General features: G+C 59.7%; 2 protein-coding genes and 1 pseudogene across 4 annotated transcripts; 1 reads left to right on the forward strand and 2 right to left on the reverse strand.

Moving 5' to 3' along the window:
* Positions 1 to 1,958: 1,958 nt before the first annotated feature.
* TRAIP (TRAF interacting protein) lies at positions 1,959 to 19,539 on the reverse strand. The gene is made up of 15 exons (XM_079794870.1): positions 19,359 to 19,539; positions 15,413 to 15,470; positions 14,885 to 14,968; positions 13,049 to 13,088; positions 12,443 to 12,570; positions 11,189 to 11,283; positions 10,621 to 10,734; positions 9,871 to 9,958; positions 9,241 to 9,330; positions 8,743 to 8,831; positions 4,925 to 5,080; positions 3,689 to 3,737; positions 3,341 to 3,490; positions 3,217 to 3,267; positions 1,959 to 3,010 (listed from the first exon to the last, which is right to left on the reverse strand). Exons 1-15 carry the CDS (start codon positions 19,454 to 19,456, stop codon positions 2,873 to 2,875), a joined length of 1,428 nt encoding a protein of 475 aa, XP_079650996.1. The 5' UTR covers positions 19,457 to 19,539; the 3' UTR covers positions 1,959 to 2,872.
* LOC307113386 (ferritin light chain-like) lies at positions 15,506 to 16,355 on the forward strand (annotated as a pseudogene). Its single transcript has 2 exons — positions 15,506 to 15,533; positions 15,754 to 16,355. The product of its transcript is annotated as a ferritin light chain-like (transcript).
* A 2,915-nt stretch (positions 19,540 to 22,454) lies between the features above and the next one.
* On the reverse strand, positions 22,455 to 25,280 carry CAMKV (CaM kinase like vesicle associated; the record flags this gene model as incomplete). Of its 2 annotated transcripts, XM_079794872.1 has the most annotated exons (11): positions 22,455 to 22,810; positions 22,895 to 23,006; positions 23,236 to 23,323; positions 23,503 to 23,581; positions 23,736 to 23,872; positions 23,965 to 24,040; positions 24,180 to 24,300; positions 24,421 to 24,559; positions 24,748 to 24,822; positions 24,962 to 25,093; positions 25,186 to 25,280. In XM_079794872.1, the coding sequence occupies 11 exons, from the start codon at positions 25,278 to 25,280 to the stop codon at positions 22,455 to 22,457; spliced, it is 1,410 nt and encodes a 469-aa protein (XP_079650998.1). The 2 variants fall into 2 exon arrangements, with proteins under 2 accessions (XP_079650998.1, XP_079650997.1); XM_079794871.1 differs by having other exon boundaries at positions 22,455 to 23,006.
* Between the last annotated feature and the right edge of the window lie 990 nt (positions 25,281 to 26,270).

Consider the following 26,270-nt stretch of genomic DNA (forward strand, 5'->3'; position numbering starts at 1 on the left):
CAGGTTCGATGCTGGTCAAGGGTACACACCCAGGTTGCGGGCTCGATCCCCAGTGTGGGGCTTGGGGGAGGCAGCCGATCAATGATTCTTTCTCATCATTGGTGTTTGTCTTTCTCTCCCCCTCTCCCTTCCTCTCTGAAATAAATAAAAATATATTTTTTAAAAAAGGAATCATACAAAATGTGCACTATTTTTCCCTTAGCATGTTTTTGTGGTTCATTCACATTGTAGCGTGTATCAGTACTTCATTCCTTTCTATGGCTGAGTAATATTCCATTGCATGAGTATATCACAACTTGTTTATCCAGTCACCTGTTGATGGACTTTTGAGTTGGTTCTACCTTTTGGGTATTATGAATAGTGAATGCTGCTATATTCATGCTTGAACATGTAATTAAGACCTTGTTTTCAATTCTTTGGGGTACATACTTAGGAGTAAAATTGCTGGGTCACATGGTAATTCTGTGTTTAATTTTTTGAGGGACCAACAAAATGTTTTCCACCAGTAGTATACAAATTCCTATTTATCAACATTGTGGCCAATATTGGTTTTTCTTTCTTTCTTTTTTTAAATTATACCCATCCTGCCCTAGCCAGTTGGCACAGTGGATAGAGCATCTGCCTGTAGACTGAAGGATCCCAGGTTTGATTCCAGTCAAGGGCACATGCCCAAGTTGTGGGCTCAATCCCCAGTGGGGGGCATGCAGGAGGCAGCTGATCCATGATTCTCATCATTGATATTTCAATCTCTCTCTTCCTCTCCCTTCCTCTCTCTGAAATCAATAAAAATATATTTCGAAAAAAGTACACCCATCCTAGTGGGTGTAAAGTGGTGGATGATCTTGTGTGTGTGTGCATGTTTTCATTCAATAAACATTTAAAAAAATAAGTTATTGCCGAAACCGGTTTGGCTCAGTGGATAGAGCGTCGGCCTGCGGACTGAAGGGTCCCAGGTTCGATTCCGGTCATGTACCTTGGTTGCGGGCACATCCCCAGTGGGGGGTGTGCAAGAGGCAGCTGATCGATGTTTCTCTCTCATCGATGTTTCTAACTCTCTATCCATCTCTCTTCCTCTCTGTAAAAAATCAATAAAATATATTTAAAAAAATAAAAATAAAAAAATAAGTTATTAATTTGAGAGAGACAGAAACATCGATTTGTTGTTCCATCTATTTATGCATTCATTGATTGATTCTTGTATCTGTGCCCCGACCAGAGATTAAGCCCACAACCTGGGCATGTGCTCTGACCGGGAATTGAACCAGGACTTCCCGGTTCATAGGTCAATGCTCAACCACTGAGCCACACCGGCCGGGCTGGAAAACTGTTTGGCATGACTTTCTAAAGCAGGACGCTTACCTAGACTCAGACCCTGAGGCATGCACCTCGTAGGGCACAGAGACTCCAGCAGGAACGAATCACTGCAGCTTTGCCCACAGACTCCAGCCTGGGCACAGCCCAGACACGACAGCACCTGTCGGATGGGAAGAGCCAGTGCAGGGCCCGCGCCTCCCTCTGTGGCCAGAAAGTCTTGGTAGGTCGTAGCTGACAGCGGAGAGTGGAGCACAAACTCCAGTGACCAACACAAGGAACATATGTTTTGCAAAAACAGTTTGAAAAAGTCACAAGTGGACAGCTTCAGCCCTCAAGAAGCAACATCTAGCAGTCCTGGGGGGTGGGAGAATTCCATTTCCAGAGTTACCATAGCACATTACTCAGAATATCCCGGCCGCAATAAGACATGGCAAAGCACATGAGTAAACGGGAGAGGGTGACCACTCGCAGGAAGAGACTTCACAGAAACTCGCTGGCGAGCTTTGGAGCCGAGAAGTACAATAACAAACGAAGATGCACTATCACCAGAGCCACAAAAGTGCACTGCTCCTCATATATCAGCAGTGAGCAACTGAAATTAAAAACATTGTCCTTTATTAGTCCCGAGAAAAAGGAGGGGGAAAGAGAAATATTTAAGTATAAATCTAACAAAGTATGTACAAGGTCTATGTGAGAAAAACATTAACACTGATGAAAGAAATTTTAAAAGTTCTACATAAATGGAGATCCATCCCAGGTACATGGGTAGGTAGACACAATGCTGTCGAGATGTCAGTTCTGCCTGGCCGGTGAGGCTCAGCTGGTTGAGTGTCGTCCCATGCACCTAACGGTTGCGGATTCGATTCCCAGTCAGGGCACATGCCCTGGTTGCGGGCTCGATCCCCAGTAGGGGGGCATGCAGGAGGCAGCCGATCAATGCTTCTCTCTCATCATTGATGTTTCTATCTCTCTCTCCCTCTCCCTTCCTCTCTGAAATCAATAAAATATATTTTTTAAAAAGTTCCCCAAAGTACAAAAGTCTATTCCCAGACACAGGAAGAAAATATTCTTTTTTATTCTCAACATAGAAATCTTGCCCATCCTCTGCCCACCACCACCCCTCGTCCCCCCGCTGCTTGGCCAGGCCATGCCTAGCAGGACGCCAGGCAGGCAGAAGCTTGGGCAGGCGAAGCTGCCTGCGCAGCCTCGAGCACTTGTCCACAGTCAGTAAATGGCCCTGGTCTGGAGGCTCAGAAGCAGCCCAGCAGCTGGTCGTGGCCATACATGGGGGCCTGCAACACGGAGCAAGCCCCTGGCAGGAACGGTGAGCTGACCACAGCTCCCCCGGCCCCTAGGCCCAGAATGGGGGGTGGGGCCGGCTGCGCGCTGGGAAAGCACATCCCCTGGGCCTCACCCCAGCCCGAGCCCCAGCTTCTTGTCGCCATTGCCCGGAGACTGGTCCTGGGAGAGGGCCATGCCCACCCCCGGCTGAGCCAGTCCTCAGCTGTAAGTTGGAGGCGACAGACAATCTGGCCGTTGGTCGGCCCCACTGTTCTCGCTACCACAGGAAGGTGTCCAGCTTGGCCTGGGAGGGAGGGAGCGCTGTCCTGGCCCCCACCTTCTGCTTAGCCTTGGCCTTTGCCTTGGCCTTGGGCTTGGGCTTCACCGGCAGGGGGCGGATCAGAGTTGTGTCGGTCTGAAGGAGATGTCAAGGCAAAGGCTGAAGGGGGGACTGGAATGCAGGCAGGAGAGGCTGAGACTTGGGGTGGGCCACCCGTTACACTCAGCGAGGTGTGGCTCTGCACCCCAGGCAGCAGCCCCTGGCAGGCTGGGATTGGGGGACCCGGGAGGGAGGGTGTGGGCTCTGGAGCTCAGCTCAGCCAAGGCCACAGAAAAGGATACAGGCTGGATGAACTTGGTCCGGCCTCCGAGGCCATCGAAGCCGGTTCTGACCTGAAGGGAAAGGGAGAGCTGAGCGGCAGGCTGTGGGCTGCGGGCTGGCCTGGCCCCCGTGGGAGGCACTCACTGCGTCCGTGCTGCGGCGGGGCTCCACCCTGGCTCTCTTGGGTTGCTTCTGGCCCAGGACGGCGTTCCGGATGAAGAGCGGGAAGGCGCCGGCCAGCTCCTCGTCTGGCTCACCCACACAGTGCTGGCCGCCCAGCGAGAGCCGGGGCTCCTGCCGGAGACCCAGGGCCAGGCTGGAGCGGGTGGCAGCACAGGCGGGTGGGCGGGGATGGAGGACTAGGACCCCCCCGTGCCTCTCCAGGGAGCAGAAAGGACAATGGGCAGGTTTCAGGGGGCCCCGCAGGGCCGCAGTCCTGGCCGGGACTGAGGGACTCGGCTGCATGGGGACCGACAGCTTCTGGAGCCTTACCTGCGTGGGGCCTTTGGGCAGCTTCCTGGGACCGTCCTGAGTGGGAGCGCTGTGGGACACGAAGGCAAGAGGCAGGTGAGCAGACAGACAGGTGGTCGGCTCAGGACACGCCTCCTGCAGAGCCACCACATGGCGGGGCGTGCTGGGTGCTGGACAAGCACCTCAGTGACCCCTACGCCACGGGCAGACCTGTGGCCAGCTGGACAGTCACAGCGGCCAGAGTGGCGGAGGCAGGGAAGGTCGGACCATGTGCCCATCTGGTGGCTCCCACTCAGGGCTAAGCTAACCCCACTGCTCCCCAAGCCCCAGGCACCGCTCCATGTCCCAGGGCTCAGTGTGGGCAGGAGCGCCCAGCCGATGCCCACCCACAGGAGGGAAAGCCCTGACACAGGCAGGCCCACCAGGGAGCTCAGGCCTCGCCCTGTCTGCCCGAGGGGGGCCACCGCCTCCAGGAGACCCTCAGTGAGCAGACGGCCCAGAGCGGGGCGGCCCCCTCCCTGCACTGGCCAGAGCTGGGTTCAATGTCTCCATCCAGTTCCTGGGGCCCTACCAGCTGCACACCCTGCCTGGTCTCCCGGCGAGGGGAGGGTGGTGACCTGTGGTTGAGAATAACCAAAAACAGCCCTTGGCCTCCCTGCCCTGGGCAGCAGAGACTTCCATGCCTGACGGGAACAGTTCTCGTCTCCATGGTAAACTGCACGTGGCCTGCGTGGCCAGGGAGACAGCCTCCCGCTGCCAGTGCCTCTGCATCCCTGGTGCAGGTCCCCCCGTGCCCCCGCTCTGCACAGCTTCCCCCACCTGCCGCTCCAGCTGCCCCCTAGGTAGGGGTGGGGGCCGGGACTCCACGGTTTGAGATGGCCCTGCCTCAGGCATGAGTCTGAGAGGTGCCCGAAGGAAGAGGAGGTGCAGAGTTCCTGCTCAGGACCCCGGGGGGCAGGCATTCCACACAGTGGGAGCACCCCCACACCATCAGCCCATCCTGTTCCCACGGGACCTCTGCATCCTCTCCCACCCCCCACTCCCCGTCCCCTTGCTTAAAGGGCGATGGTGACGATGAACTGGACAAGCAAGACGAAGGCTGTGCAGTCAGTGCTCAGGGAGGAGGGAGGTGCTGGGACCAACGCCATCCAGCCCAGGGGCCGGCACTGCCCCGCAGCCCCTCGGAGCTGCCAGGCCGGCCCGCAGGGACCTTAGCCCCCCGCCCGGCGGTGGGCAGGGCCAGGGACTACCACTCACTGTGCCTTCTCCGGGCAGAGCTTCTTGGCATGGCCGTGCTGAAGGCCGGGGGGCCGGGCCGGGGGGGTGTCCACGTCAAAGGTGGCATTGAGGTCAATGTCATCACTGAAGGCTGGCCGGCGAAGCTTCAGGCTCAGCATCTCTACAGGGGCCGGGCTACAGGCACAGACAGAGGGGACCCAGCTCAGTGGCGCCCAGGACAGCGGCCCCGAGGGCTCCGGAGATGGTTCCGCTCCAGGGGCCTGCAGCCCGCCCCGCTCAGCGCCACCTGCAAGCCTCATCGCCACAGGAAAACCCACTCAGCTCAGTCCTCCAGTCACGGGCCAGCAACAGGCTGGGCGACAGGAAGGAAGCAAGCGAAACCCACGCAACCCAAACGCACGAGGGCTGCTGCCGTTTGACCAAGCGGCCTCGTTTCTCAGAACCAGCGCGAGGAGCAGCAACGCGGCCAGATCGCTGCCCCTCGGCGCTGCTGTGGCAGACGGCACCTTAGAAACCGTGAGGATGACTCCCTCGGGGGCTGGCACGCTCCTAGCTTGAATATAACAGACATTAAGGGAGGGATTCCAGACAGTTAACTTAATAACATGGGACAATGTGCATATGTTACATTTCAAAAGCAACACAAAACCAGACAAATCAGACTTCACGAGAATTTAAAAAATTGTGCATCAAAACATATTATCACAGAGTAGAAGGGCGATGCAGGGAGTGAGAAAACATTTGCAGATCATATCTCTGATAAGGGATTAAACTCTATGGAGAACTAGAGCTCAACAAGGAGAAAACAAACAATCTGATTCAAAAATGGGCAAAGGTCTGGAACAGATATTTCTCCTAAAAAAATTTACAAATGGCCAATAAGCCCATGAAAAGATGCTCAACACCACGCATCATTAGGGAAGACAAATCAAAAGCACCACGAGATGCCACCTCCCACCCCTTAGGATGCTACTATCCAAACAAACCAAACCAGAAGAACCAAAGGAACAATGTCGGTAAGATGTGGGAAGATGGACCGTGTGTGCACTGCTGCTGGCGTGTAAATGGCACAACCTCTGTGGGAGAAGAAAGGCAGTGCCACAGAAAACTAAAGCTAGAATTCCACGGGCCCCAGCCAAAGAAGCGATCCAAAGAGCGGGGAGCGATCCTGGGAAGCGATCCAAAGAGCGGGGAGCAGGAGCGGGGAGAGGAATTGGTACAGCCATGTTCGCAGCAGGGCCGTTCACAACGGCCAGAAATGGAAGCAGCCAGGTGCCCACCCACCGCGAACAGAAAAGCACAATGTGGCGGACACACAATAGGAACGGCAGTGCTGCAGCATGGTGGGCCCTGCGGACACGGTGTTACTGAACTAAGCCCGTCACGGACAAACACCGCGGAGTCACTGAACTGAGGTGTCAGAAGTCTCCATCAGAGACGGAAAGGAGGGGGCTGCTGCCGTGGCCGGGGAGAGGCGGAATTGGGGAGTTAATGTTCAATGGGCACCGTACGGCACACCTGTTTTACACTAATTTTGGAAAACAACTATATGTACAGTGTGTACACATGACTTGGGTCTCCCACCCCAGGCCACACACAGACTGCGGGGCAGGACCCCGCCGGGCAGCCGTGACGACCTCTGCGATAAGCCCATGTTTTCCAAATCCTCAACGACCGTTTTCACTTTCGGATGGGGAGGTGTTCAATTAGCAGACTGCAGCCAATGGGATCTTCCTGCCCCCGGGCCTGGTGGGGCTCCCAGCTCCTGGGGTGGAGGAGGACTCTGGGGAGTGGCAGGAACCACCCAGGGTACCCGAAGGCCTCCTCCCTCTGCTCAGGGGCAGGGCTGTGATGTGAGGGTGAGACGGGCCAGGAGCCCAGGGGGTGCGGGGCAGAGGAAAGGAACTGCGCAGGGATGGGGGGGGAGGGGACCTGAACAAGCACTTCCTCCCCCCCACCCCCACCCCGGCCAGGCCGCGGAAGCTCCCCCTTCCTTGCCTGCAAGTGCAATCGAGGCTGGGTGAACCCACCTAAGCCAGCTCCTCTCTGGGAGCCACAGCGCAAGGCACAGCCAGAGCCACTCGTGCCACCTTTTCACGGTGTCTGCTGTCCTGCCGCTCTTTACCCACCGGCGAGTCCAAGTCAGAAGAGGGGCACCCACGAGGCAGAGGCAGAGGCAGGCAGGGTCCGGCTGGGGGCGGCCTTTTCTCTCCTCGGGTCTCCCGGCAGGGCTTCCTGCTGCCATCCCCAGACCCTGCCCAGTGGTGCCCAGGCCGCGTGCCCAGCTTTGGCTCAAGTTAAGCCAGTCTTCTTCCCTTGCACCTCCTGGCCCCGCAGAGGGAACTCAAGATGCAGAGGTGCCCAGTGCCCGGCTCACTCCCCACACTGCCCTGGCTCAGGCGGACAGCTCTTGTGCCCTCACACCGTCCCCGGCAAACCCCTCTCTTAAGAAGCTCGAACTGCCCCCTCCTGCCGAGGCCTCTCCTTCCTTCCAGCCCCCCCCCCCCCCCCCCCCCGTGCTGGCGGAGGCACTGCCTGGGCCGTCCCGGGGACGCCAAGCCTGGGGAACATTTAGCCAGGCCTGTGTGCCGACGGGGCCTCGTGCCAGAGGCCTCAGGAGGTGGAGCAAGACGCTCAAAGCCCAACTTTCCAAAACGGAGCCAAGGCCCTGGGCAGGCCACCGCCTGTGCAGGGGGACGGTCAGTGTCTCCCCATGAGCTCATGGTGCCTGTGGGCCTTCCCTAAGCAAAGGCCTCCCAACCCCTTCAGCCTGGAGGGCAGGGGCCCCTGAGAGAGGTCTGCCAATCACCCCTCTGTAGTTGGGGGTGAGAGTTACCTCCGGAGGCCACCCTGAAATGACAGGAGCGAAGGATAGCCCTGCTGCAACTGAGTGGGCACCACCATCAGTACCCACAGACCCCCAATTCTGGCAGCGCGTGGCCCGGGACAGCAGAGGAGGGTGAGCTTGTCGCTGCTGGGGAGACTGGGGGGCTCTGCAGGCCGCTGAGCCAAGGGGAGAAGAGCCGACACACAGGAAGGCACAGAAGCAGGGGGGCAAGGAATGGTCCTCAACAGTATGACTTGGCTGCAGCCTGAAGACCCACCGCAGCCCACGGCCGTCCCGCGAGGGCTGCAGGCCCAGGGCCAAGGGCCCTGCGAGGTGTTTGGTGAGGAAGGAGAGGCACGATGCCCCGGGGCTGCTACCGCTGGGCTGACAGGAAGAGGGAGAGGGCGGGCCCCACGCCACACGGGAGGTGGTGGCTGGGGAAGGGGCGGGAGGCTCCAGCACCTGGCTGGACGTGGGGAGAGGGAGCATGAGATCTTCCCCAGGACACGCCAAGTGGCTCAGGGAAAAGACGGGGCCACTAGCTTGTGTGTGCTGTCCGGGCCCTCAGCCGGGCAGCGAGGGGGAGACAGCCCGAGGACGCCCGCCCCGCGGGCTGTGTGACACTCAGGAGGGACCATGGCCACGCATCCTTGGCCTCCTTGGCCTCTTGGCTCCCTCTGCTGGCAGCGTCCATGCACACACTCCAGGGACCAGAGGGAGTTCTTTGAGTGAATGTTTCCGTTTGCTCCAGACTCGGGAGCCGGGGGGTGGCGGGGGGACCCCCAGTGCCCCTGCCCTTCCCTGCCATCCGAGGTCCCGTCTGGGCTGCCCGGACTTCTGCTTGTCCGAGCCCAGAACCTGCCTCAGAGCTGCTTCGCAGCGAAACCTTGGCCGTCTCCCAGGCAGGAGGCACAGCCTTCACCCCCACACGGGAGCCACCGCCAGAGCCAGGACCGAGGCCCTGACCAGGGAGCTCTTCCAGCGCGGCCTGCACCCCGAGCTCACACACCTCTCCAACACCAGGCGGTTCACCGTCTCGCTGTCCCCCGGCGGCAGGCTCAGGGTCTCCTGCAGCATCTTCAGCTTCTTCCTCAGGCTCTTGGGGAGGAAGAGGACGTGTGAACGAAGGCTGAGGCCTCAAGCCCAGACAGACGCCAAGGACGAGAGTGACAGCGAAATCAGGCCCTGGAGCAGCGCAGGGCCTGAGCCCCGTCCCCAGGCCCCAGAGGCCAGGACCCCCCGCCAGACGCCTCCCTGGCAAAGCTCCTTCTCTGGTGACCTTGGGCTGTAGGTGCAAAGGAGACTTTGAGGGAAGACCCCTGTGCCGTCCACCAGGCTCCAGACCAGGGTCAAGGTGTCCATCCTGACCCACCCGGATGCAGGAGGGCGAGGGAGCCCAGAACCAGCTCCACCGACTGCGGAGGCTCCCGGGCAGAGCCAGCCCAGCTCTGCTCTCGGAGGGCACACAGACCACCCTCACTCCCGCTCCGCCAGGGGCGCCCCTCACCGCGATTTCCTTGTCGGCGCCCTGCAAATCCTTCTGGGCCGACCTCAGCTCCAGCTTGGCCTGGTCCAGCTCAGAGTAGACCACCTGCAACTGCCGGCAAGTGGAGGGGGTGAGCCAAGGGCGGCCACGTGCTCTGCCCCACCTGCGGCGGCCCAGGCTGCTCAGGGTAGACCGGGGCCCAGGAGTGTGGGGGCCCCCGGGGAGACCCTAGCTCTATGGGCTGGGCCGTGGTCCAGCGAGGCCCTTCTGGGCTGCCCCTACGTCCTGCGGCCGTGGATGCACCAGGCTCAGGAGTCAAGTGGCTGTGCTGACCGCATCGGGTTCCAAGAGCCTCTGCTCCGGGCCTGGTGCGGACCTCCAAAGGCGGCACATTTGGGACCTGTGCCCTCCCGCCAGCTGAGGGCAGGAGCCGGGGGGAGCAGGGGGGCATAAGGCTGCACGCCAGCAGAGCACCTGCGTGACCCGCCGCCCTAAATGGACAAGCCACACAGCCTGAGCCAACCCCCGTGAGGACCAGTGGCTGGTCTCCGAGTCAGGCGACAGCCCTGGGTCAGCCGTACCCGCAGGCCCCGGGCCTGAGCGTGAAAGCAAGAAGGCCCCTCTCCCTCCCCCTCAGCTCCCCACAGGTACCTTGCTTCTGGAGGAAAACAAGTCCTTCTTGAGCTTGTCGGCCAGCTCCCCGGAGGCCTTCCGAGCCTCTTTCAGATTCTCATACTCCCTGCACGGGGGCCAGGGAAAGGGACGTCAGAACGGGACACCGGCTGGTCGGACTGAGCACCAACCAAACACAAAGCCCAGCCCAGCCCGCACTCCTACTCTGACACCTGAGCTCAGGGGTGGCGCTGGGGAGGGTCCTACCCGCCAATGCCAGGACAGCGGCCAGCCTGCTCCCTCCGGCCCTCACTCAGGAGGCCCCTGCACCAACTGGCCCCCACAGGAGGCCTCTGGGGTCCTCTGTGCCTGTCAGCCACGCAGCCCTTCCCCACCTCCTCCCCACAGCGCTGGCGGATCTGAGCAGTTTCTGCTGTGAGCCAGGCAGGGCAGTAACAGTGCTGCTGGGACCCAGGCGGCAGAGACCATGAAGGGGCTCCACTCAGCGGCGGGCCAACCTCCTTGGAAATAACGCCTATAACCACTCACTTCTCTCAACAGCCCGAGGCCGGTTCTTACTGTCTCCATCAGTGAGCGGAGGGTCAGAGGCTAAGAAACTGGCTCTGGCCTCATGGTGAGGTGGGCTCAGAGCGAACGGAGGCGGCAGGCACCCCCGAGCTGGCCCCTAAGTCCACCTGCTCTGCCTGGTAAGGGAGGGGCAGCAGATGGGCAGGCATGGCTGGGTGCCATGGCTAGCGCCGGGGCTGGGCAGAGGGACAGAGTACACACTTCTTGAGGGACACGCAGTACACGGCCAGCTGCTCCACCGCTGCCTGGCCCACGCCCATGTCGCGGATCATCTCCTCCACCTCAGGCCGCTGGCTCTTGAGTAGGAGCTCAATCCTGAAAAACACCAGCCCCCGGCACTGAGAATTTGGAGACAGCTCTGCCTCCCTTTGCTGCTGTTGCTATGGTGACAGCCTGGGCTGCTAGGATGCTTTAGCAGCGGGTCTGCCCAGAGAAAGGCCCACAGCGGAGCTGAGCACAGCCTCGGGGGTGCTGCTGGGGAGGAAGGGGTGCCGCCAGAGGTGCTCCAGGCCCGGGATCCCCAGAGAGGCTCGTAGAGCACAGGCCTGCCAGGCCATCTGGCCACAGGCCAGGGAGGAATGTGGAAGGGCCCCCAGGGGAAGTGGGGGAGCCCAGAGAGGCTGAGCAGAGACCTGTGCCCACACCCAGCCGGCCCCCCCTCCCGCCCCCCCCCGCCTCTGGAGGTTAGAGCCACAGCGGTGACCCGACCCCTACGCAGTCCTGTGAGCTGTGCCCCCCGGGGCATGGGCAAGGAGGGCAGCCCGCGCACCGCTCCATGGTCTGCATCTTGCTCCTGAGCCGGCGGGCCTCCTCCCGGGCTTGTTTGGTCTCGTCCTGCTGCTGCTCCAAGAACTTCATCTGCTTCTGAGGAGCAAACACACCCCAACAGACCTGTCGCCTGGAGCATCCAGGGACCACGGCTAAAGGCACTGGGGAAACGCTACCCCGGAACTGCCGGCGTTTGAAAATGCTGAAAACCATGTGTCCCCTACACCCCTGGCCAGGAGGCGAGGCTGCTGGGCGCACTGGAGCTCGTGCTTTTCTGCTGAGGCCCTCGCCGCCGCTCCTCCCCGCCCCGCGCTCCCTCCGGAGCTGTGTCACAGAGGTGCAGCCCCGGCAGCACCCACAGGCCCCTCGTGGCCGCCAAACGCCTGTGCTGGGCGTTATGGTGCGTATTGCACAGCCCGGGCCTCGCTGTCCACCATCTAGACCCATGGGCAGCGGCCAGGACAGCAGCGCGGAGCCAGGGGCGGCCGGCCAGCTGCCCTCAGCCCGAGACCCTCCACCTCTGGGAACGCCTGCTCTGCAGCCAGGAGCGGCTCTGCTGCTTCCCTCCCCCTGGCCAGGCCACGTGACCCAGACCAGCCACCAGCAGGAACAGACACTGAATACCCGGGGGCTCGGTCTGTCCACAAGGACGCCTCCTTCCCACTCCAATGGCACCCGCAAGGACTGCTCCTCGCTGCAAGGCCAGCATGTCAACAGAGGGTTCAGATCAATCACCTCCTGCCCCTGGGAGAGCAAGAGCTCGCCGACCGGCTGATACAAAATTCACCGGGTCTGGAGCGCTGGCCCTGCAGGCTCTGATCCGCCGCCGGCGCAGCACAGCCAGCTTCAAAGGCCTCGCGCCTCGCTGGGCGCCGTTTGATCTGGCTCCGGAGAGCCGCCGCCGAGGGCTAGAGTGCGCATGGGCGTTTCAGGCGGCTCGTCAGTGAGTACACGCCGCTCTGGGAGCACGGCCCCGCCTCACCAAGGCCCTGGCTAAGCAGCCCCTCCGTGAAGTGCTGGGGAGGCCTCAGCTCCTCAGGCTCCCGAGCACAACACTCATAAGTGTGGCCAACACGGCCTTTCCTGTGGGCCGGTGGTACAGTATGGAGGCCTGGGGAAGAGGGGGTTCGCCTCCATCTTACACCTGCACACACCAAGCTGCTGACCAAGGCAGAACCAGAAGTCAAGCCTCGAGCGGTGAGCCCGGGGCTGGGGCTCCATCCCCCCCCACGGTGCCCACGGGACCCGGGCCCACCTTGAGGGTGGAGCACAGCATGTCGGCCTCGTCCAGGGCCCGCTGCAGAGACTCCACGGTGGCGTTGCGCTCCTCCAGCGTGTCCCGCAGGGTGTCGATGATGCCCTGGCTGTCCCGCTTCTCCCTCTCTGGAGCAGGGGAGGAGGACGGGGGCATGGGGGGGGGGGCGGAGAGAGGCCCGTCCACCTATCAGCGTGAGAACCTGGGCTTCTGGGCACCAGCACCCCACCCAGAGACAGGTGAGGAACAGTCCCAGGCCAGCGGCTGGTGGCCGCTGTAGGGAAGCCGGCTGGAGCCCTCAAGCAGAGACCTCACCGCCCCATGCCCACGCGGCGCCCAGTCAGTTCATCGTCCCAGAAGCCATGCGGGCTCCTGCCAGGCTCCGGGCCGAAGCCTCTCCCTCAGCCACTCCGGTACATCAGGGGGCCCCTCCCAGCTGAGGCACCTGGTCCCGGGGGCAGTTTCAGTCCCCTCCCTCTCCTCTCCTTTCTGCCAGTCACAGAGCTGGCCAGACGCATGGACACACAAGTGGGGAGAGCCCCTGGCCTCTCCCACCAGCACCCAAGTCAGAGGCTTCCCACAGCCCCGTGCCGCTGGCTGACTCACCTTTCTGGGAAAGCTGGGCCCTGACGTTATCCAGTTCATTCTGCAAGGCAACAGGCACAATGAGCAGCAGCCGGCCTCACAGCTGCCTCCCATCAGCCGTGAGAGCCCCGGGGGGGATCGTGGAGCCTGTCGGCCTAGAGAGGCACGGACTCTGTACCGAGGCCAGGCCCAGCAACAATGGCGAGAAGCCTGCTCTGGCTCCCTGCCTTCTTAAGCAGCAGCTAAGAGGGCGAAATGATATCAGGTACAAGACCCAGCACAGGGAAGAGGAGGAGAGGGGAAGGGAAGTGAAGCAGGGCCTGTGTGGGCAGCCCTGCAGCACAGGCTCCATTGCTTCCTTGGCCCGTGCTGGCCCTGACCCTCTCCGGGCGTCAGCTGCACTCAGTGGGGACACAAGTGGGCGTGGCCAAGGACCTGGCCACCACTCCTCCCTCCGCCCTGGGGTCCCGCCTGCTTCACAGTCCACCTCTCTCCCCCGCTCTCAGCCGGCTCTGTGCAGCACCATCGTCCAGCCCCAGGATTAATGTGAGCCCCTGGATGAAACCCCACACGTGCGAGGTTCTAACGAGCCTGCCCGAGCCTCTCGGAGCCTGTGTATACATTCCAGAGCCCCTGCTGCAGATCCGCTGAGAGGCCGGGGCAGCGCTGCGCCCAGCTCCCATTCAGGAGGCCAGAGCATTCAACACCCTTGTGGGCAAGAGAGGTGCCTACTCCATAAGCAGGAAAACCAAAGGGCGTGGCCAAGGGTCCATGGTGGCAGCTGGATGGAATCCAGGCAAATCCTCCTCCAGATCAACACAAGACTCAGAATCTCACACGTGACCAATACTAAGGCCCAGCCCCAGCAGGCGGAGAAGCCCCAGGGGGGCTGGACTGGGCTGGCCGGTGTGGGCTGAGCACCTGGAGGTGGAAGTGGTGGGTTGAGGAGGACGTGCCTGGGCTGCCTGAGAAGAAAAACCACCGCTAGTCCCCCGGCTCCTGCCACACCCAAGCAGGACGCCTTCCGAGCCCTGTTCCCAGCCACTCAAGATGCTGCCTCCTTGTCTCCCAGATCTGGCTTTGAAAGCCGGAAAGACACGAAGCTGCCTTTGTTGCCTGCATCACGGGGAGAACACAGCTTAAAACTGGGAGCAGTTACCATGACGATGAACATGCTGGCTTTCAGCACAAAAGCTCCACGTTCTTGAATCAGTGAGTTCCAAGGACATCATGGTACCCTGGAGCCAAGGCCAAACGAGCCCTGATCTGACAGATGCCCAGAAAATTAACCCTCAGAGTCCAAGCTCATGGCGAACTCTAATCCCACTTCCTCAAGAGGCTTCTTGTGCACAAAGCTGAACCTTAGACCTGGGGAAGCGGCAGGAGTGCGGAGGGAACCCACCCACCCGCCCCTGCAGTGTGGGTGCAAACCTGGATTCCAGGGCTCTGCCCCTATTGCTGCCTGGGGAAGACACGGGCACCGGAATGTGCTGAGCTCCCGGCAGGTCTGAGACACAGCCAGGTTGTGAACAAAGGGCCCTCACATCTCCCTGGCTGCGGGTTAGAAGTTTTCTCTTCTGCCCCTGACTGTCCAAGCAGCAAAGTGGGCTGGGAGGAGGGCTGTAGATCCTTTGCAAGGCGAGGGGACCTTGGGAGGGGCACTCTGACCCTGGGTCGGAAACGCTCTGAAACCCCAAAGGGAGAGCTCAACAGTGTGTTTCTCCAACGACTCATCTTCACCTGTCCTCTGTCTCCCCTCCAGAGCTCCCCCCACGCTCTAAGTACTCGCCCTGGGTGGGAGCAGAAAGAACTCGCAGAGAGCGTGGGGCTCAGTAGGAAGAGAGAAATTCCGGGTACCTTTAAGAATTCTGCATCTAAGACACCCTCCTCCTCCTGGGCAAGGTCAAAGAAGAGCTTATTGATGATGGATCTTCGGCCAACCTGGATGGGAGAACAAGGAAGAACGTGACTGCACAGCTGGGTCCTGGGCCAGGCCTGCTCTCGGGCCCAACATTTCACCCCGCATCCCGTGGAGTCAGAAGACCTCTGCAACCCTGCAGTGCCCCGAGCTGGTGCCACGAGCTGGGTGCCATGAGGTCATGTCTCTGGGACCCATATTGTAACCACTCAAAGGACACCCCAACTCCAGGTACTGGGCATTGAGAAAATCGGGAAAGGCAGAGAAGGGGCCCAAACCTACCCAGGTGAAGACTGATCCAGGCAGTGAGTGCGTCTGCCAGCTACCCGTGGGCATAAGCCCTCCCGAGCCACAAACCATGAGGCTCCCAAAGGGCCACGATACCAGCCTCAGAGACCGTCCCTCGTCCCTGCTTCCTGGCGAGGAGAAGAGGCCTCAAGCTGAGGGACGCCCCCCTCCCCGCTCACCTGGATTCGGCACTGCGGGCAGGTCCGACTTGGTGCTGTATCGAACCACTGGATCAGGCTGGAACGAGAAGCAGAAAGACAGACCGGCGAGCCATGGCTTGGCTGGAGACACACAGGCCAGGTAGCCACCCTGTCCACAAAAGGGTCTGCCTGCTCCCCCTCGACCCGGGAGAGAACTGCGTGGCCAGGTGGCTCAGATGGTGGCAGCACACACCAAAAAGGGCTTCGGGGCAGCGCGCTCGGCGGTCCGGGGTCTGTCTTTTGCTTCAACAGTTTGGACGGAACAGACCCAGGGACGCCCCTTCTCCCAGCCTCCGGCCCCTCTCCTGCGTCTCATCCAGTCACCACCTTCAGAACCACCTCCGAGACCGGCCAACACACCGGGTTTTTATCTTCCTTAACTCCCTATTGCCGAACAACCCTGAGCTCCCAAATCCACCAGAATTATTCCACCAGGTGGAGGCTGCGGCCAACCGCCTGGCCAGCCTGCCTCTGCGGCTCCACACCTCCTCTCTCTGGGCTACTATTTCGACCGCGACGACGTGGCTCTGGAGGGTGTGGGCCTCCTCTTCCGCGAGTTGGCGGAGAAGAAGCACAAGGGCGCGGAGCATTTCTTAAAGTTGCAAAACAAGCGGGGCGGCCGCATTCTCTTCCAGGACGTGCAGAAACCTTCCCAGGATGACTGGGCCAAAACTCAGGATGCCATGGAGGCCGCCCTGGCCTTGGAGAAGAGCCTGAACCAGGCCCTTTTGGATCTGCATGCCCTGGTTTCTATCCGTGCAGACCCTCATGTCTGCGACTTCCTGGAGAACCACTTCCTGGATGAGGAGGTGAAGCTGATCAAGAAGAGGGGTGACCCCTGACTAACATCCGCAGGCTGGCCGGCCCCCAGGCTGGGCTGGGCGAGTATCTCTTCGAAAGGCTCACCCTCAAGCACGACTAGGAGCCTTTGGAGCCCAGAAACCTTTAACCACCCCCCGCCCCCCGCAACCCCCGGTGTCTCTGGCTTTTACCTGAGCCTCTTCCCGAATCTACTAGCCATTCTTTTAACCACCCTGGAGCCCTCTCCCCTGCATTGGACCAAATGAAACAATAAAGCTTTTTGCAGCAAAAAAAAAAAAAGGCTACGGGTTCAATTCCCAGGCAGGGTGTGTATGGGAGGCAACTGATCAATATTTCTCTCTCGCATCCATGTCCCTCCCTCCCTCTCTCCCTCCATAGAGGCAATACATGCAGAGACGATCGCTTTAATTTCCCAAAGCTAATTAAAGAAATCATTCCACAAATGAAAGAATGTAATGAATCCCAACCAGGATAAATAAAAAATTATAACAACAAGAGAGCTGAGGTGTCTACCTAATTGTCAGACAAAATAGACTTTAAGTAAAAAAAAAAAGGTTACAAGAGACAAAAAAGGACTTTATATATTGATAACAGGTTCAATCCAAGAAGAAATAACAATTATAAACACGTGTGCACCTAAACACAGAGCCCAAAAAATATGTGAAAGAAACTTGGACAGAATTGAAGGGAGAATTCGTTCTAGAACAAAAAATTGAAGATGTCAGTACCCCTCACTTTCAATAATGGATAGAACAATCAGACAGATGATCAACGAAGAAAGGGAGAACTTGAACAATAAAATAACCAGCTCTAACAGGCATATACTCCACCTAGTAACAGCTGAATACACGTTTTTCTCAAGTGCGCACGGAACTCTCCAGGATAGACCATATGTTGGGCCACAAAACAAGTCTTAATAAGTTTTAAAATATCTAAATCACAGAAAGCATTTTTTTTTTACCACGATGCAATGAAACTAAAAATCAGCAACAGAAATAGAAAATTCACAATTACGAGGAAATGAAACAACACATTCTTAAATAACCAATGGGTAAAGATGTAATTACAAGGGAAATTAGAAAATCCTTTAAAATAAATGAAAACACAACCTATCAAAACTTATGAAATACAGCAAAAGCAGTGCTAAGAGGGATCCTGATGGCTGTAAACACACATTAAAAAAAGAAGACACCCATTAGGATGGCTATTGTAAGAGCAAAACCAAACCAGAAGATAACCAGTGTCGGCAAGGACGTGGAGAAATCTGAACCCTTGTGCAGTCACTGTGGAAAACAGTAAGGCAATTTCTCAAAAAATTAAATACAGAATCACCATATAACCCAGCAGTTCCACCTCTGGGTAGACCAAAAAGAAATGAGAGCAAGGACTCGAACAGATACGTGTTTACCAACATTTATAGTAGCACAGCTCATAGCAGCCAAAACACAGAAACAAAACAAGGTCCATTAACAGATGAAGGATTAGCAAAATGTGGTATTTCCATACAACTGAATAGTACCCTATCCTATATCATAAAAGGCCAGGGACCATAAGTGTAACGACCGTCCGACCAGTCGCCATGAGGTGCATTGACCACCTCTCGGTCCCTCCCCCTCCCCCGCCCCATGAGCAGTGGCTAGCGGCAAGCAGCAGCGAGCTACCCGCGCGTGATTTTGTGCGCTGAGCCTCTAGTTCAGTCGTAAAAAGGAATGAAATCCTGATACATACTATAATATGGATGACCCTTGAAAATATGATGCTTAGTGAAAGAATCCAGACTCGGAAGAACAAATACTGGATGATTCTACTTCTATGAGGCGCCTAGACTAGGAAACTCCAGGAGACAGAGGGAAAATGGAGCCTTCCAGAGGGTTTGGGGAGGGGGGATGGAGCATTATTGTTTAATGGGTAGTGGATTGTTGTTTTTTGTCTGGAATGATGGGAAAGTTCTAGAAATAGGCAGTGGTGATGGTTACACAGAATTACTAATGTACTTCATGCCACTGACGTGTACACTTAAAAATGGTTAAAACGAATGGCGTCTTTCAGCTCACCAGGTAAACACCACGGGCGAAGCTCACCCTCCCAAGTTAGAAAAATGATGGACAAAAGGTCCTGCAATCAGATGGTGGCAGACATGTCCAGGGAACACTGCCAGAATCTGATCCCTTCAGGAATCTGGTGGCAGATGGTGCATGGATAGGTCATGGCCACTGGTGGGCGACAGAACAAGATTAAAACAGAGGCAAAAGGGGCCTTGGGAAGAGTAGAAACCATGGCTTCAGCACGTCCCCTCTCCAAGGGTCTATTTTAAAGTTGGGTCATGCACTTTTCCATATTGAATTTGTTGTTGTTGTTAAATAAACTTTGTAACAGTCCAAAAATGGTTAAATGGTAAATTTTGTTATATACTTTTATTACAATAAAAAAAAGGCATGTAGTAATTTAAAAAAAAAGGGGGGGGGGCAAGAAGTGGTTCCGATGGCGAATTCTGCTCTGTATATTTTACCCCAAAAGATAAAGCAGCCGGGGCCCTGCACCAGCCTGCCCACAGCTGCGGGGCTCTCTCCCCACCGGCTGTCCTCCCTCGGGCCGCACCGCTTCGCCCTTGGTTGTTAACTGCATTTTGGGGTTTTGCTGGCGCCGGCGAATACATTGGGGTGTCTGACCAGAGAGCGGCCTCTGGACAGACATCCCAAACCGTCCAGCAAACCACAACAAGCCGGGCAGCCAGAGGCCTACCGGGTTTCTACCGCCAAGAACCCGGAGGGCTCGTCAGTTTGGGGAGAGCTCACCCCCGCCCGGGCTAAGAGTTTGGACGTCGCATCTCTTCGCCAGCCGAGCCCGCCATGCAAGTCCCTGCTCTCTCTTCACTGAGCGGGCTCTGTGGCCCCGGACCCCGCTCAGCTGTCACCTCCTGCGGACCCAGCCCGCCCTGACCCGCCTCGGCCCAGCTCGGGGACCTCCCGTGGGGCGCCGCGAGTGCCCCCCTCACCCCCCGTCCGGGCTGCGGGGGGCTGGCAGCCGCAGGCCCGACATCCCACACTCCCGCTGGGGATGAGGACGGCAGGAAGCGTCCAGCCCCCGAACAGCAGCCACTCACCACTGCAGGTGGAAGGTGTGGCCGCAGTGGATGGCGGCCACGTCGCGCGAGTGGTCGAAGAAGTCGGAGCAGATGGTGCAGAGCGCACGGATGGGCATGGTCGCCGGACTCCAGGGGCCCGGGTGGCCAGGGAAACCGCGGCAGGCCTCGGCCGCGCCCCCGCGTCTCAGCTCCCTTCAAATTTGGCTCCACGGCGCGACTTCCGGGGTAGGGCCGGAAGTGGCTACGCGGAACGTGGAGGCGGAGCCTAAAGGCTGAGTCCGGATTGGACGAACCATCGGGGGCGGGGTTTAACGGCCCTGCGGACAAATAGAATCCTGGGGGCGGAGCGCGGGCCGGAACCTGCCCGCGGGAGCGCGGCGGCGGCTCCCGGGAAGGTAATGGTACCGCCGAGTGCAGCGCGGGACCGGGAGCGGGAGCAGCCACGCCGCCGCCGGGCTGCTGTCGGGGCAAATCAGCGCTGATGCGCCGGGCTCGGGCTCCTCGGCCCTGGCCTGTCATGGCAGCCTCCTCTGGACAGCGGGAGAGTCGATGGAGAGCGGGCCCGCTGCGCCCCCGGCAGTGTTGGCCCGCGCGCTGGAAGCCCACAGTTCCCACAGACCCGAAGGATCCCCACCCTCCCAGCCCTCGGCTGTAGAGTCGTCCCAGAAAGATGGACACGGGTCCTAACCCCGCATGACGGACGATCCCCAAGTCTGCAGGCGGCAGGGCCAGTGCCCTGACTTCTGCTCTGAGCGCCCGCGAGGATCAGTTGTGCCCCTGGACTGTATGGAGCGTAGGAATTTTGGAGGCCCCGGTGTTCCATAGGCCAGTGGCTCACAAACCCTATTTCCTTATTCCCACATCATCAGTTATCTTAGGGTCTTCCCTGAGGGACAGCGGCATCCCTGGTGAGTTCCCTGGGCGCAGGGCAGGGAACCAGTCTTCCTAGGAGTCATCCCTCAGCTGCTTTTAGCAGCGTTACTCCCCGCCCTCCTCCCCAAGAAACCTCCTGCGGAGCCGCATGATGCACGCTGCCTTGTTCCGCCTGAAGGAGACTCAGAGGACCTCTGGGCCCAAGTGGAAAGCAGGGGTGTTGCTCCCAGGAAGAAGGACCTACACGAAGGGCAGCTAGAACCTTTGTGCGCTGCCTGCCCTGGGACCTCTCCCCAACCTGGGAAGCCCACCTTGGCTACAGGCAAGGTCTCTGTCCATGGTGGTTGGGTTTTGGTGGGTTCCAGTTCTATGCCTAATTAAACCAAGGACTCCTTGTGGGGTTTTTTTGTTTTTGTTTTTTTTTAATCCTCACCTGAGGATATTTTTCCATTGATTTTTAGAGAGAGTGGAAAAGAGAGGGGAAAACAGAGAGAAACATCAGTGTGGGAGAAACACATCGATTGGTGACCTCCTGCATGCGCCCTGACCAGGACCCAGGCTGGGGAGGAGCCTACAACCAAGGTACATGCCCTTGACCAGAATCAAACCTGGGACCCTTCAGTCCGCAGGCTGATGAGCCACACCAGCTAGGGCACACCAGGGACTCCTTGTTACATAGGTCTTGTCATGACAGCAGCCCACAGGTATTCTGTGGCACAAGTCCAACACAGGGCCACCATCCATGTGGGTTACAGCCCAAAGGAACCCGTCACCACCACCCAGGGGCACCCCGGTGAGGATGACTGCGCTCTCGGCCAAGCAGGCCCCGGGGCCCTCAGCACAGGCTGCTACCTGGGCGCCTGCTTCCAGCCGCTGCCCTCCCACTGCCTGCCAGGGGCTCCCCAGGAAGACAGGAGGCAGCGGTGAGAGTGGCCAGAGGCTTCGGCAGGGTGACATTTATTTGCCAGGTTCAGCAGGCACAGTGAGCCCACCGATCTTCACACACCAGAGCAGACCCACAGGCATGCAGGGAGAGGGGCAGGCCCGCCGCCAGAGTGCCGAGCGGGGCCGGGACCAGTGCGGCTGCCTGCCCGGGCCGTGGTGGGGTCTGACAAAGTGCACCTACCAGGAGCCTCCATCAGGAAACTGGGGAGCCTCATTCCACCTCCTCATCTCAGCAAGGGGACTCGGCATGGCTCAGAGGCACCCGGGCCTCTCTCAGCCCCCATAGAAGGGGGAGTGGGTCAGACATAACGGGGACTCCTCTCTTTTTCGTTGTGGAAGTGGGAGAGAGATAAAATCTGCTCGTGAAGGGCAGACCCCCCCAAATCAGACTGTGGGGCACTGCCATGCGCAGGCCCCCTGGGACGGAGAGGACTGTCAGCTGATCCCGAGGGAGGCCACCTGGGAAGAGGCAGGGATATCAGCCCTTCCGTCTGGCTGCGGTGAGGACCCAGCGAGGCTGGCGCACTGGTGCCGGGCCTGCACTGTCCTCCCGCTTCTCGTCGCCACATCCTCCTTGCTCCTTCCCCACTCAGGCTCCTGGCCTCGGCACAGGGCAACCCACTGCAGGGCCCGGGAGGCAGGCAGGGTCTCGGGAGGGGCTCCCCAGGGACCAAGATGGAAGCTTCTACCCTCCTCACTCCTTCTCACCTCTGAGGACCCCACAGCTACCGAGCAGTGCCCCCAGCCACACGCCCAGTCTTGTCCTAACGCATACTGCTCTAGATTTCTGCACTCCCCGTACCGGCCTGTGTCCACTCCTCGAGTCGCCCAGTACACAGGCACGTACCTCCGTGTGTAGAAGCCTAAGACCGCTGACAGGGCCTCGCTGGAGGACCAGCTCTCAGGGCAAGGCCACCCAAGTTTAGGGCCTGGGAGGGACTGGGATGCAGGGCCTGCCTGGGGGCTGTGAGGCAGAAGGGAAGAGGCGCAGGGACCTCCTGAGCATCCCTAGAGCAGCATCCCACAGGAACAGAACTGGTGAAGCTAGCGAAAGACAAAAGCCACAGGAATCCATGCAGGGGCTGGGGCCGGTCCTGCCTCTGGCTTGCCCACCACTCACACACACACACGGGAGACGAGCCTGCTCTCCCGTGGCCCCCAGACATGCCCCACAGTGAGAGGCAGGGGCTGGGGAGGGGTGCGAGGGCATCATGCCAGTGACTCTATGTACAGTGAAAAGCCCCTCATCCACTCTCCCACCCTCCTGCCCGTCCCCGCCCCCCACTAGCCTGCCACTCAGCTGGTCTCCTCCCTCCGGGACTCGGCAGAGCCAGCAGCCTCTTCCCCTTTACTAGAGGGCGGAGCCTGGCCCGCCGCGCCCCCTGAGGCTGTGCTGTCCGGCTGGGCCGAAGCCGGCTCGGGGGTGGCACTGCTCTGGCTGGTGGGCACAGTGCTCTCTTCTGTGGCTGGGGTGGCTCTCCCGTCCGTGGCTGGGGTGGCTCTCCCGTCCGTGGCTGGGGTGACGCTCCTGTCGGTGGCTGGGGTGACGCTCCCATCGGTAGCTGGGGTGACGCTCCCATCGGTGGCTGGGGTGACGCTCCCGTCGGTGGCTGGGGTGACGCTCCCGTCGGTGGCTGGGGTGACGCTCCCGTCTGCAGGGACTGCACCATCACTCTTTGCAGCGTCACCTGCTGTGGCTGAGGGGGCACTGCCCCCAGGGGCCGGGCCTGCCCCACCTGCAGCCCCAGGCGCGGCAGTGTCTGTGGCTGGAGCCGACTGGGCGGCCGCGGCGCTGGACTGCTCTGGCGCCCGCAGCCGCTTCATGAGCGTCGTCACTCGGACAGCTTTCTGCAAGGAGGAGAGAGAGGCTCAGGGAGGCTTACGGAAGCTGAGTCCCCTCCCTGGCGAAGGCCACGCCCAGGCCACCCCCCAGGGTGCCCCTGGCTGCCTCCGATCACCCCAGGGCTAGGCACCCAGCCGCTCAGCTACGCGTAGGTGGAGCCACGCCTGTGAGTGAGACGGGCAAGAAGCTGTAGGCTCCAGAAGGAGCACGTGGCATCAGCCACCCGAGCCTCACCTTCCACTTGGCCCTGGCAAAGTTCTTCTCGATCTGGGCACAGACGCCATCCTTGATGTTCTTGTCGGAAGCGGCGTTGCCAGAAATCCTGGAAAGGGTGCAAATGCGTCTCAAGGGTGGCCTCCACTCTGCCCAGCCTTGTAAGATCCAGGCGGGCCTTCTGCGTTCTGGCTGCCCCCAGCCCCCACTTAGGGTCTCAGGGGTGGGGCTGCTGGGTGTGAGGGGACAGAGGCCCGGCCTCTCCCACCTTCCTCGGGCCCCGCTCACCACTCGTGGGAGATGGCCTCTTCGGCGGTGATGCGCTGGTCCTGCTCCACCTCCATCAGCCTCGTGACCAGGTCTTTGGCTGGGGACAAAGCCAGGGAGAGGCTAGGCATGGCGCCCCGTCTCTATCTAGAGGCGATGGGTGGGCTGGGGCAGGAGCAGAGTCCAGAGAGGAGGCTGAGAACAGGGCCCCCGCACCAACCCTTCATGCTGCCCAGATGCGGGCACCGCCTCACCCGCCTGCGAGATGTCGTCCCAGTACGGAGAGTCGAACTCGTAGTCGCCAGCCAGGATCTTGCGGAAGAGGTTCTTGTCGTGGTTCTCATAGTCATCCTCCTCCACCTCCTCGTAGAAAGGCGGGTTCCCTGAAAGCCTGCAGGGGCCGGAGGCCGGGGTCACCCAGGAAGGCATGGGCACAGGCCCCACCCCCTGGCTGTGAGCCCCTTCGTTCGCCCGTCCACTCACAGGATGTACATGATGACGCCAATGGCCCAGCAGTCCACGGGGCGTCCATACCGCTGCCGGCCTACCACCTCCGGGGCTGCAAACACAGTTCCAATCGGCGGGTCAGCATCAGGCCTGCCAGGCCCGGTACCGTTCACACCCCTTCCTGGGGACTTCCCGACCCAGAGCCCCTCCTGGCAGGCCGTCTCCCACCCGCCCGCCCTGCCCCTGCTTGCCCAGGTACTCGGGAGTCCCGCAGGGCTCCTTGATGAGGCCGTTCTCCAGCTTGGCCAGGTGGAAGTCGCTGATGACGATCTTGGAGTTCTTCAGCCTGTTGTAATACACCAGGTTCTCCAGCTGCTCGGCCAGGAGTCGCGTGGGGGTGGCAGAGACAGACCCGTGAGGAGAGGGCCTCGGCGGCTGGCCCGGGCCCCAGGCCAGCTGCCCACGGACCCTTCGGCCAGGTTCCTGCCTCACCTTGAGGTTCCTGTGCACGATCTTGAGCGAGTGCAGGTAGGCCACGGCCTCCAGGACCTGCCGCACCACGTTGCTGGTGTCTCGTTCCGAGTAGTAGCCCTGGTCCAGGATCCAGTCAAACACCTCCCTCCCCGTGGCCCTGAGGGACACCAGCCCCTGAGCCCGGCGTGGGCAGGACCGGGGGTGGGGCAGGAGCACTGGGGCAGGCTACCTACACCAGGCAGCTGGCTGGACAAGGCACCAAGACCGGGACCCAAGGGTCCAAGGAGGGGGCGTTCCCTGGCTGCGGAGGGTGGGAGAGTCCTGGGGCCCCAGGCCCACACTCACAGCTCCAGGAAGATGAAGTACTCCTTGCGGGTCACAAACACATCCACCAGCTGCAAGATGTTGGGGTGTTTCACCCTGGAGCGAGAGGAGCACCAATCGTCAGGGGTGAGTGAGCCTCTAAGAGAGGCTCTGGGGGCCACAGCAGACTAACTGGCCAGAGGCCCGCATGGCCCTGCCCTGTTACCCCCCCCCCCCCCCCCCCGGCCTCACTCACATCTTGAGGATGCCGATCTCATTCTTGGCCGCCTTGCGCACCTTGCGGCCGTCCCGCTTCTGGAACTTCTTGCAGGTGTGCAGCTTGCCCGTGGTCTTGTCCTTGGCCCGGAAGATCTCGCAGAACTCCTCCCTGCAGCAGCGGGCACCCCACTCAGCCCGGCCTCGGTGCAGGCTGCACCCCACTCCCCTTCCCCGACCCTTGCCCGCCAGAACGGCACTCACGTTTTGATGACCTGTCCCAAATCATATCTGTCCGTCACCTCCGACGGCTGGTTATAGTTCTTCTTGTCGCCCAGAGTCACACACCCAAACGGCATTGCCAGGCTCTGAGCTGTGGGCAGGATGGGGTCTGGCTCAGCCGTGCCGCTCGCCCCCCACTTCTCCCCGCAGCACCGAGGCTGCCTCTGGGAGGCCCCAGCCGGCTCAGGCCACGCCAGAGGCAGAGTCCAAGGCAGGAAGGGCTGGAAGGTGGTCAGACTCCACTCCTAGCCTGCTTGTCTGCCCAGACCTCCAGCCACTCAGCTTGGCTACCCGAACGCCCATTGCCCCACTCATGAAAAGTGTACTAAACGGACATATCAGGGAGTCACTGTGTAATGTACACACTGAAAATATGGGTCAAATGATTTCTTTAGCCCTGGCCGGTGTGGCACAGGGGGTAGAGCGTCGGCCCGCAGACTGAAGGGTCCCAGGTCCGCTTCTGGTCAAGGGCATGTACCTTGGTTGCAGGGCCCAGGCCCTGGTCAGTGTGCATGCAGGAGGCAACCAATCGATGTGTCTCCCTCACATCGATGTTTCTCTCTGTCTCTCCCTCGCCCTTCCACTCTCTCTAAAAATCAATGGAAAAATATCCTTGGCTGAGGATTAACAACAACAAAATGGTTTCTTTACATTTCAGCTATTTCACAGATGACAAGGGCTGTCACTACCCACTCATCAGATAGTCATCTCTGAAAGTCTGAAGATGCCAAGTGTTGGCAAAGATAAGGAGAACATGGGCATTGCTGGTGGAGGGCGAGTCTCCCCTTTGGGAACCAGTTGCTAAAACGCTAGAAGTCAAATATATCCTATGAACCTGCAATTGCACTGCTGAAATACACATATTTGTGCATCAGGATACTCATACACGGATGCTCACAGTTGCAGTATTCATAATTATCAAAAACTAGAGACAACCAAGTACCCATCAACAGTGTTATAGTGTGTATTTATTGTGATACTAGAGGCCCGATGCACGAAAATCCGTACACTCGGGGGTGTCCCTCAGCTCAGCCTGCACCCTCTTGCAGTTTGGAAACCCTTGGGGG

Source organism: Cnephaeus nilssonii, assembly GCF_951640355.1.
Source record: "Cnephaeus nilssonii genome assembly, chromosome: 17".
NCBI classification, from domain to species: Eukaryota; Metazoa; Chordata; class Mammalia; order Chiroptera; family Vespertilionidae; genus Cnephaeus; species Cnephaeus nilssonii.